This window comes from Panthera leo, chromosome E2, assembly GCF_018350215.1.
Source record: "Panthera leo isolate Ple1 chromosome E2, P.leo_Ple1_pat1.1, whole genome shotgun sequence".
NCBI lineage: Eukaryota > Metazoa > Chordata > Mammalia > Carnivora > Felidae > Panthera > Panthera leo.
In genome coordinates, this window is record NC_056693.1 from 9,616,628 (window position 1) to 9,627,856 (window position 11,229).

General features: G+C 53.6%; 1 protein-coding gene across 1 annotated transcript; it reads right to left on the reverse strand.

Annotated features, from left to right (window-relative positions):
- Positions 1-7,509: 7,509 nt before the first annotated feature.
- Positions 7,510-10,537, reverse strand: CRX (cone-rod homeobox). The gene is made up of 3 exons (XM_042920348.1): positions 10,438-10,537; positions 9,414-9,565; positions 7,510-8,239 (listed from the first exon to the last, which is right to left on the reverse strand). Exons 1-3 carry the CDS (start codon positions 10,535-10,537, stop codon positions 7,592-7,594), a joined length of 900 nt encoding a protein of 299 aa, XP_042776282.1. The 3' UTR covers positions 7,510-7,591.
- Positions 10,538-11,229: the final 692 nt, after the last annotated feature.

Consider the following 11,229-nt stretch of genomic DNA (forward strand, 5'->3'; position numbering starts at 1 on the left):
CCCCACCTGTACAATGGGACTATCCCAGGGTCTGTCTACACGTGCATGAGAGCTGAATGCTGCCGACATCTGCTCAGGAAAGAACCTGGGAGATCCCACTCCTGTCCCTACAGATTTGTCCCCAGGGCAAAGCCACTGGTTGTCTGCGAGGTCTCCACCCTGCAGGTGACACAGATCAAACACTATAATTGCCTGAAGAACCAGCCTCCCTCCCTAGCACCTCCCCTCAGAGATTTTCAAATTCTATGCAGCATCAGAAATCCCCTAAAGGGTTTATTGAAACCCAGACTACCAAGCCTCCCCCTTCCCGACTAGTTTCTGATTCAATGGGTTCTGGGGGTGGGACCCCAAATTTGCCTTTCTGACGAGTTCCCAGATGATGCTGATTTAGCTGGTCTGAATCGGGACAAATCAGGGACCACCTCTGTAGGTGAATGCCTCCCTCCTCAACCTGGGCCCCTACCCCTGGCCTTGGTCCCAGACCTTAGCTTCTTTAAGGGGAAACATTAAAAAAAAAAAAAATCAGGGGCGCCTGGGTGGCGCAGTCGGTTAAGCGTCCGACTTCAGCCAGGTCACGATCTCGCGGTCCGTGAGTTCGAGCCCCGCGTCAGGCTCTGGGCTGATGGCTCGGAGCCTGGAGCCTGTTTCCGATTCTGTGTCTCCCTCTCTCTCTGCCCCTCCCCCATTCATGCTCTGTCTCTCTCTGTCCCAAAAATAAATAAAAAACGTTGAAAAAAAATTAAAAAAAAAAAAAATCAAAGGGAACGTTTCACTGAATATAACATTGAGAAAAATGCAACAAGTTATCACAGAGAACACCCCTACATCCGCTGCCCAGAGAGAAACAGAATATTCCCAGCAATCTCCGAGCTCCCCTATGCTCCACCAAGCAAAGACAATCACCATCTTGTCTTCTGATCCTACAGGTTAGTTTTGCCTGGTTTTAAACTTGACAGGCATAGAATCACAGAATGTGTCCTCTTTTGCATTTGCCTTCTGTCGCTCATCACTGTCTGTAAGAGCCCCCCTCCCCCGCCCCGCCCTATTGCCTGTGACCATGGTCTGTCTGCATTCTGATGTCTGTGCGGTTTTCCATTGCATGGTATGACACGGTTGGCTTATCCATCCTCTCGTCCGTGTGCATTTGGTTTGGTTCCAGTTTGGTGTTATTACACTGACACTGTGAACATTCTTGTGCGTGTCTTGCGACACACAGGCGTGTGCATTTCTTTTGGTGTCTTCCTAGGGGTGGAATTTCTGAGCCATACAGCCATGGAATGGAATTTCCTGAGCTCAGCGCCAGTGGATTGTGCTTGATCGATTTCCAAAGTGATTTTACCAGTTTATATTTCCGTTTCGTCCATATCCTCCCCCAAACTTAGCATTGTCCGTCTTTTAATTTTTACCACGCCAATGGGTTGGTAGACAAAGATCACTGTGGCTTCATTTTTTATTTTCCTGATGGCCGATGAAGTTGAGCGCCTTGCCCATTCATGATGGTCTATTTCAGTCCTTTTGGTTGATGTTATATTGTATAGTTTTCTGTGTAGCCATCATGCACAGATTTTGTTAGATACTTCATGCCCATCAGAGCCCAATGTAGAGTTTGAAACAACAGCCCTGAGATCAAGTCCTGAGCTGAGATCAAGAGTCGGACGCTTAACTGACTGCAACCCAGGTGACCCTAATTTCCTTCTTAATTGTTATGTGCAATTCCTTGGCAAAGCCAAATGGGCATGGTGTGTTCTTTGTGTGAAAAATGTTAATTATGGATTGCTCTTCTTTTTTATATATAAATAATGTACTTGTGTTTTATTTTTTTTTAAATTTTTTAAAAATGTTTATTTATTTTTGAGACAGAGAGAGACAGAGCATGAGGAGGGGAGGGGCAGAGAGAGAGGGAGACACAGAATCCGAAGCAGCTCCAGGCTCTGAGCTGTCAGCACAGAGCCTAACACGGGGCTCAAAGTCACAGACTGTGAGATTATGACCTGAGCCGAAGTCGGACGCTCAACCGACTGAGCCACCCAGGCACCCTCTTGTGTTTTATTTTTCATTCACTTACTTTTAAGTAAAGTCTACACCCAATGTGGAGCTCGAACTCACCACCCCAATACCAAGAGTCGTACACTCTACCAACTGAGCCAGTGGGGACACCCCTGGATTATTCTTTAATAGGACTATTTGGATTTTACATTTTTGTGCATGCTTGCTTTGGTAAGTTGTGTTTTGCTAGGAGTTTGTCATCTCAATTTTCAAATTTCTGGGCACACGGTTGTTCATAATATCCTTTCATGATCATTGATATCTTTTTTTTTAACATTTATTTATTTTTGAGAGAGAAAGAGAGCATGAGCAGACGTAGGGGCAGAGAGAGAGAGGGAGACAGAGAATCCGAAGCAGGCTCCAGACTCCGAGCTGTCAGCACAGAGCCCGACACGGGGCTCAAACTCATGAACCATGAGATCATGACCTGAGCTGAAGTCGGACGCTTAACCGACTGAGCCACCCAGGCACCCCGATCATTGATATCTTAATGTAGGACTCTTCATAACGCCCCATGTTCATTCCTGGTATCTTTGTGAGTATTTTTGTACTGATTTCCATAGCCTTTAGCAAAACAGCTCATGTCTTTTTTTTATTGTGTATTTTTTTATTTTATTAATTTCTGCTCTCATCTTTACTATTTCTTTGCTCATTTTTAACTTCTTGAGATGACATTACAGATGGTTGGCTTTAGGCTTTCTTCCTATCTGGGCCTGATATATCCTTTAATGCTACGGACAAATCCAATGGAAATTAGAAGATCACGAACAAATGTATGCCAACACGTTTGACAACGTAGAGAAGAATGGACCAATTTGGGGGGGCGCCTGGTCAGTTCAGCATCCGACTCTTGATTTCCACTCAGGTCATGCTCTCGCGGTTCGTGAGTTCGGGTCCCGCGTGGGGCTCTGCGCTGGCAGTGTGGAGCCTGTTTGGGACCCTCTTTCGCCCTCTCTCTCTGTCCCTTCTCCGGTTGTGCGCACCCTCTCTCAAAATAAATAAATAAAAACAGACAAACAAACTTAAAAAAAAAAAAAAAGAATGGGCGGATTCCTTGAGAAATACAACTTTCTGAGGCTGACCCAAGAAGAAATCTTAAAATAGGAACAATGATATATCTGTTGAATAAACTAAGCGCATAGTTAACCTTCCTACGCAAAAACTCCAGCCCCATAGACTTCACTGGAGGACTCTACCTCCTACTTAAGGAAGGAAGCACAAGTTGCACAAAGCCCCTTCCTAGCATCTGTCTTGGCTTCTCTTTTCCTACCTAATCCCCTCCTCCGCTGTCCTTTCTATTCCTCCTTTTCTGAGTGCACTTGACTCTCCGTGTTCACCTCCTCTGGATGCCCCCCCCCCATCTCCTCTATACTCTGAGGGGCTGAAAGCACCATCCCTGAAGTCACCTAGCAGAAGTCATGCTTGAACGCTGTGTGGCCAGCCATTCCATTCCCCCCTCCCAGCCTCTGTTCCATATTTGCCCTGAGAAGCGCCGGGAAGGCTGGGACTGGATCCCGTTTGCCTTGGGGAGGCTCCTTAACCCATCCTCATCCATAAAATAGGGGAGCTGGGGGATGGCGCCCACCGCATGAGGCTGGAATGAAGATTCAGGGAGGGAGAAATACAAGGAAAGTGTCTAACAGTTCCTGGCACATGGTAAGCGCCCACTGGAGAGTTTGGTTGTGATCTCATTAGTACCACATGTCCTAGGCGAGATTTGCCATGGAGGAAGTCGTCCCGTAGTTAGAACTCATTTGTCTTCGAGGAGCGCTCCGCCCCGCCTCCGCCTCCCCCAGGGATGGGAGGGGGGGCGGGGTCATGTGTCTGAACCTAATCCCTGCTAATTCCCAGCCATTCTGCTGAGGCTGGACCATCATAAGAAGATTGGAGCATTTGCTAAATTAGTCCGGTTCAGGGACAGAGGAGACAACCAGGGAGGGGCCCGGAGACCAGGAGGGCCGGGGTGGGGGGTGGGGGGGAGAGGACGCAGACACGTGGGGGTGAGAAGAGAGACAGACACACACCTGAGGGGAGGGAGGAAGGAAGGATGAGGGAGGATCACAGTCGGAGGGGAGGGGAGAAAAGCCAGGGGGTCCCAGAGGGTCCAGCAAGATGAATATAAATCCCAGCCCTACCTCTTCGTATTTGTGAGATCCTAGGCAGGTCGCCTGACCTCCCACTGCCTCGATTTTCTCATCTGTGAAAGGGGGATGGTCACAGCACCGTCGGATACGAACAGCACCTCTGGGGTGGATCATCTCTGAGAATTAAAAGAGTTTGGACTGGCTTTCTCCGGGGTCTGGCACATAGTGTGTGCTCAGTGGGTTTTTCCTTTTTCCTTCCAATTTATCAACGTATCGTTTATATGGTATAAAATTGGCTCATTTTAACAGTACGGTTTGAGGCATTTGGACGATCATATAGAGTCATGGAACCACTACTCTTATCAAGACGTAGAATATTCCCCCGGGGCGCCTGGGTGGCTCAGTCGGTTAAACGTCTGACTTCGGCTCAGGTCATGATCTCGAGGTAGGTGAGTTTGAGCCCCGCATTGCCGGGCTCTACGCTGACCGCTCAGAGCCTAGAGCCCGCTTCGGAGTCTGTGTCTCCCTCTCTCTCTGCCCCTCTCCCACTCAGGCTCTGTCTCTCCTAAAAATAAACATTATAAATAAATAAACGAACAAACAAATAAACGGAATCGTACAATATGTGGCCTCTTGTGTCTACACGGCCTCTTCTGTGAATGTACTTAAAACCACCGAACTGCACGCTTTTAAGATGATAATAATGGTCAGTTTCATGTGCTGGATATTTTAGCACAAAAATAAATGTTTATTGGACGCTCACCAGGTACTTGGTATAATGATCTCGTCTCATTCTCTCGAGGTAGGTCTTCTCAGTGTTACAGGCGGGGAAACTGAGGCGAGGAGAAATGCCCAGGGTCACGTGACCAGAAGTGGCTGACCCCGGCTTGGACGGCAAGTCTGTCTGTCCCCACCACCCCTGGGTCCCCTCCCCAGGGACCCACAACACACACATCCTAAGCTGGGACTCAGGGATTGAGAACAGGGGCAGACAGTGGTGCTTTACAGTTGGAGAGACAGAAAGCCGGGGACAAAAAAGAAAAGAAAGAGAAAAGCAGAGATAAGAGGGACATGGCTGGGGCGGGTGGGGGGGGGGGGGGAGGACCTGAAGGTGGCTGATAGGGAGGGCTTGAATATTTACACGGGCCACCAAGGCAGGAAGCATGGCCATCCCCCCCTCCCTCGCAGAGGGGGATGGGGGGGGTTGGTGCCCAGGGAGGTCACAGCAGGTGGGAGAAGCTAGCCGTCTGGAGTCCACATCCCTGCTTAATTGGCTTTAGGGAGAAACCGAGGAAAAGTCGGCGACCAGACTGAGAGAGCACGTGGACACATCCATGACCCCAGAGATACAGGTCGGGGAGAGAGGGAAAGGACAGGGCAACCCCTGTCTCCACCGCCCCACCCCACCCCCACGCCGCCTGCCCCTTCACAGAAATTTTTTAAAAAATCACCCAGACTTCAAGCGAGAGTCAACATTTTAATTGCTGTCGCTCCGTGAGTGGCTTTTCGGGAAGGGGACTGGAGTTCCAGTGAGTGGAAAAAGGGATACAGAATAAGGGGGCCTCCTGACCTCTCAGCCCCAGTTAGCCTGTGTCTGTGGCCCCCAGCCCCTACCCCTCTGTGTATCCTTTGTGCCCCAGGCTGGACTGAGCCAGTCCCGGGGGTCTAATGGCCCAGAGGCCAGCGTGGCCCAGGCCCCTGAGAGACGTTCACATGGTGTGCTGAGTAATCCAGCTCTGTGGCCTCTAGTGACCCCAGTGTGCAGGGGTCTCGGGGGTCTAGGCTGTGCGCACCTGTCCTGGCCTGGACCCAGAAAACTCATCTGAGCCCCACCCCCCCAGCCTCTCTGCACACCGTGCCCGCCTCCTGACACCCCTTCCTGCACCAGGGGCCTGGGGCCAGCTCCTACCGGCTCGTGAGCCCAGATGGCATGCGTCCCGCTCTGGGTCCGCGAGCCCAGACTGGCGCCTTGAAATCAGCTGTAGTGGGAGGACTCATACCACGGAAACCGGCCGGCGGGGCACCTGGGAGATTCTCCGCCCTTCCTACTTCCTCCCACCCTGTGCCTCGTGCAACCCACCGGTGAAAGGCTCGTGGCTGCCGATCACCCCGGCCGAAAAAAACGAAAGGGAAATTCGGACTGAGGAAGCAAGGCCAACGCGCCAAACTCCCACGAGTGTCAAAACGCCTGACTCCTTCTCAGAATTCTCCCAGTGCTGCTCTCGGACGCTGTGGGTCGGGAAGAAATGCAGCGCTGCCCCAGGAAAACTTCCTCGGGCCAGGCTCTCTCGTCCGGGCCCGCCCAAAACAGACTCTAAGAGAGGGACTGGGTATCTGAAACGTGGGACTTCCTCCTAATCCGTTTCTCCCCCCTCAACCCCCACGTTTAACAGACGGGAAGCCCGCCACCTGCTCTTTCTTCCTGAAACACCCACAGCTATAGTTAGGACACCCCATGCAATACCAAAACTCCTCCGATGTTTGGGTGAAAGTCACCTTTAGAAAATCCTGACACAGGGGCGCCTGGGCGACCCAGTCAGCGGAGCGTCCGACTCTTGGTTTCGGCTCAGGTCACGATCCCAGGGTGATGGGATCGAGCCCTGCGGGGAACAAGGAGCTGGCTTGGGATTCTCTCTCTCTCTCCCCTTCCGTCTGCCCCTCCCCTGCTCGCTTGCTCTCTCTCTCTCTCTAAAATAAAATTTAAAAATCCTAAAACAAAAGGGTTAAAAGGAGACAGGAAACAGGCGACTTGCCTTCCATTCTCCCACCAAATATGCCCGTTCTCAATGTCCGAAAGACTGTGTGAATGATGACACAGTCATCATTAGTTAAGAAACTAACAAGAAAAAAAATAGATCGATAGATCAGACAGCCCCCTAAACCTACCAGGTAAACCCAAGGTTTGTGAAATCTGCCAAATGGATGTTTTTAATTTAACCATACAACTGGCCTAAGCTTCCATGGTGGGGCTTCTTAAAGTCTGTCTTTGGATTTTCTAGAAGGATCTCTAGCCATATGCTAAGGAAGTGTTCCACACGGAAAGTACAGAATTGAGCCTCCCTCCCTGGGTGGTCGCGGGCCTCTTGATTCTGACCTCACCAGTACCCGTCCCCCCCCTCCCCCGCCCCCCTCGCCAAATCAACCGCCGAGTGCGTTTGAATTTCGTCTCGGGGCGAAATTCTCACCAAGAGAATTTCTGGAGTCTGGGGCTCGTGGTTTCAAAAGGCAGCTAGAATCCACGCGAGCCGGGGCTGGGTTGAGGGTTACTAAGACCTACTGAAGTGTGCCCCTCGCCCCCACCCCTGCCCCCGGAGAGCGAGGAGACCCTCCCGGGAGGAGGGGGTGGGCCGTGGCGAGTGAGCCCTGCGCACGAAGCCAGAGAGGCCCCAACCTCCGCCCTGCTTCCCCAGGGACACCCTCCCGGGGCCGGTTCAGACGAGGCGCGGAGACAGAGCTGGCTTCTACAAGATCTGAAACTTCCAGGCACTCTGATCCTTGTAGTCCAGGGGGTCTGTGGGGTTGTAGGTGAATTTCCAGGTGCCTGTGGGGTCCCTGAATTCCAAGCTGTCCACGGGGCTGTAGGGACCGTAGCTCTGGCCTGACAGGGAGGTGGGGGACTGGGCCAGGGAGGGGCCCACGGAGGGCCCGGAGAGGGGGCTGAGGGCCGGGCCCCCCAGCTGGGGCACCATGGGGGACAGATAGGGATCCAGGCCACTGAAATAGGAGCTCGGAGACCCGTAGGCCGAGGGGGAAGAGCAGAAAGCAGAGGCGGGGGTGTAGGTCATGGCGTAGGGCGCGGAGGTCAGAGGGGGCCCGGCCGCCACCAGCCCCGCCCGCTGGGCCTCGGGCAGAGGGGACTCGGAGGCGGGACTCCAGATGGACACCGTGGCCACGGCCGAGGTGGGGGAGACCGAGGGGCCGGGTAGAGGGGGGCTGTAGGAGTCTGAGATGCCCAGGGGATCTGGACAGACGTCCGAGGAGGATCTTGGCGACATGCCTGCCTTCCGCTTGGCCGGACGAGCCTTGGTTTGTGCCCCAGGGGGCTGCGGCTGCTGCTTCTGCTGCTGACGCTGCTGGCGGCATTTGGCCCTGCGGTTCTTGAACCAAACCTGGGGGGGGTGGGGTGGGGAGAAGGGGTGGGCGAGTGGGGGGGAGCCCCGGAGAGTCCCAACCCCCCGGTCCGGCAGTCGGTTGCCGGGACACTCTATCCATCCATCCGACCGCCCGTCTGTCCGTCCATCCAATCATACACACACACACACACACACACACACGATCGTACAAACACACACATACACACTTATCCATCCGTCCATTCCATCACAAACATGCGTGAACTCTGGGGACACGTCCGTGGAGCTGACATTCTTGTTGAGAGTGACAGATGATAAATAAACAGTAGGTAAGTACATTGCATGGCATTCTAGAACCTTCTAGAAGGTGATAGACACTATGGAAGAACCAACTGAGCGGGAGGAGGGGACAGTAGCGTGGGGAGGGCGAGGGACATTGTGACTTTACTTTTTTTTTTTTAATGTTTATTTATTTTTAGGAGACAGAGAGACAGAGTGTGAGTGAGGGGGAGGGGCAGAGCGAGAGAGGGAGACACAGGATCCGAAGCGGGCTCCAGGCTCCGAGCTGTCAGCACCGAGCCCGACGCGGGGCTCGAACTCACACACTGTGACATCATGACCTGAACCGAAGCCGGACGCTTAACCAAGTGAGCCACCCAGGCACCCCTAAACATTGCAACTTTAAATGCGACAGTCCGTCTAGGTCTCATTGACGGACGTGGTGACCTGATTGGTTGATAAGCAGAGACTTAAAGTGATGAGGAAGAAACCTCCCAGGTTGGGGGGGGTGGGGCGCCTGGGTCCAGCCTCAGCTCAGATCATCATCTCGCGGTTCGTGAGTTTGAGCCCCCCATCCGGCTCTCTGCTGTCAGCGCGGAGCCTGCTTCGGAGCCTCTGTCCCCCTCTCTCTCCACCCCTCCCTGGCTCGCGCTTTCTCAAAAATAAATAAACATTAAAAAAACAAAAACAAAAAACGTCCAGGTGGAGGGAACAGCAGGTGCAAAGGGCCTGTGGCCAGAGTGTGCATGGCAGGAGTGCTGGGGGAAGCAGCAGCAAGGAGGGTGGAGGGAAGGGTAAGAAAAATGGGGGAGAGGGGTTATGAGGGCTCGTTATGACTTTGACTCCCCGACTCCCCCTTCTCCCTTCACGCTTGGGTCCCAGGAGGGGCTGGGGCTCCGGGTGGGGGAGGGGGGCGGCCAGAACATCCCACCTGAACCCTGGACTCCGGCAGGTTGATCTTCAGAGCCACCTCCTCGCGAGCATACACATCCGGGTACTGAGTCTTGGCAAACAGGGCCTCCAGCTCCTCCAGCTGGCTCCGGGTGAAGGTGGTCCGCTCCCGCCGCTGCTTTCTGGGGGCGCCTACGGCCGAGACGGGGCAGCGGGGCCGTCAGGTGACCTGGGCCCCCCGTTCTCTTCGTCCGCCTGTGGGAGGCCCTGAGGCTGCCAAGAAGCCCTTTCTGGGTGCTCGTCTGGCCCAAAGAAGGGCGTGCCCATTCCCTGACCTTGTAGACCTCACTCCATCCCCCCGGGAAATGGGGCTCCGCTTTGCCTGTTATCTCGGGGCTCCTGCCTCACCCCAACAACTGGCTGTAGCCCTGGAAGGAGGTGTATCCCCCTTTCTAACATTTCCCATGCACTTGGGGCGCCCGGGTGGCTCAGTCCGTGAAGCGTCCGACTCCAGCTCAGGTCATGGTCTCACGGTCTGTGGGTTCGAGCCCCGGCGTCGGGCTCTGAGCTGACGGCTCGGAGCCTGGAGCCCGCTCCGGATTCCGGGTCTCCCTCGCTCTCTCTCTGCCCCTCCCCTGCTCACACTGCGTGTCTCTCTCTCTCTCTCTCTCTCAAAAATAAATCAACGTTAAAAAAATTTAATAATAAAAAGAATAAAATAATTAAAAAATAATAAAATTAAATACAAAATTTAATAAAAAATTTAATAATAATAAAATAAAACAACAAAAGTTCCGATGCGCTGAGACGCGTTCAGGGAAAACATTCCACCACTTGGGAGTGTATAAAACTGCCAGGTTGGGCTAGAGGGCGCCACATCCGAAAATGTCATGACCGTCCAACGGGCTCCGATGCCCCGAAGTCTGGCGCTTGCAAATGACCACAGACAGCTGATGCGTGGCTCTGAGGTCGCCCCGGGAAGTCCCCCATCTTCTTCTCCCTGAGGACGAAGGACCCCAGGGACCACCGAGAGCTGGGCTGGCCAGGAGAAGGACCGGACTCACTTGGGTAGGACACTGCTTGGTGCATCAGATCCACACTGGGACCACTCAGGGCCAAGGCATTGACCGAGTAGTGGGGCCCCGGGTTCATATACGCCATCATGATCTTCGGGGACACTGCGGCCCAGGTCTGCGGGCCTGCAAGAGGAGACGGGGCGTTCAGACACTCCCCCCACCCAGTTAAAAAGGAGGGGGGGGCGCGCCTGAGTGGCTCAGTCGGTGAAGCGTCAGACTTCGACTCAGGTCACGATCTCGCGGTCCGTGAGTTCCAGCCCCGCGTCGGGCTCTGGGCTGACGGCTCGGAGCCCGGAACCTGCTTCGGAGTCTGTGTCTCCCTCTCTCTCTCTCTCTCTCTGCCCCTCCCCCGCTCGCGCTCTGTCTCTCAAAAATAAATAAACATCACAAATTTTTTTTTTTTAAATTTAAAAACATTCCCCGGTGACCGCGTGGTGACAGGCAGGCCCACGTCCAAGTTCTGCCTCAGGCTCTCTTTAGGTGTGCGACCTTGGGGACTTATCTCTCCGGGCCTCAGTTTCCACACCTGTACAACGGCCCTCCGCTTAAAGTGAGCAAAGTTTCACTGAGGCCCTGCCTGCCGCTCCCCTCCCGCAGCTGTTCTTGCTATGAGCCCAGAAAAGATGTGCAGCCTCGCACAGAATCACAGACGACCGCAGGGTGACCCGCTGTCCCGGCCTGCTCGGGGACAGAAAGGTTTCTAGAGACGCAGGCCTTTCCCCACAAAACCTGGAACAGTCCCAGATATGGCAGGACGGGAGGGTGGCATGAAAACGACAG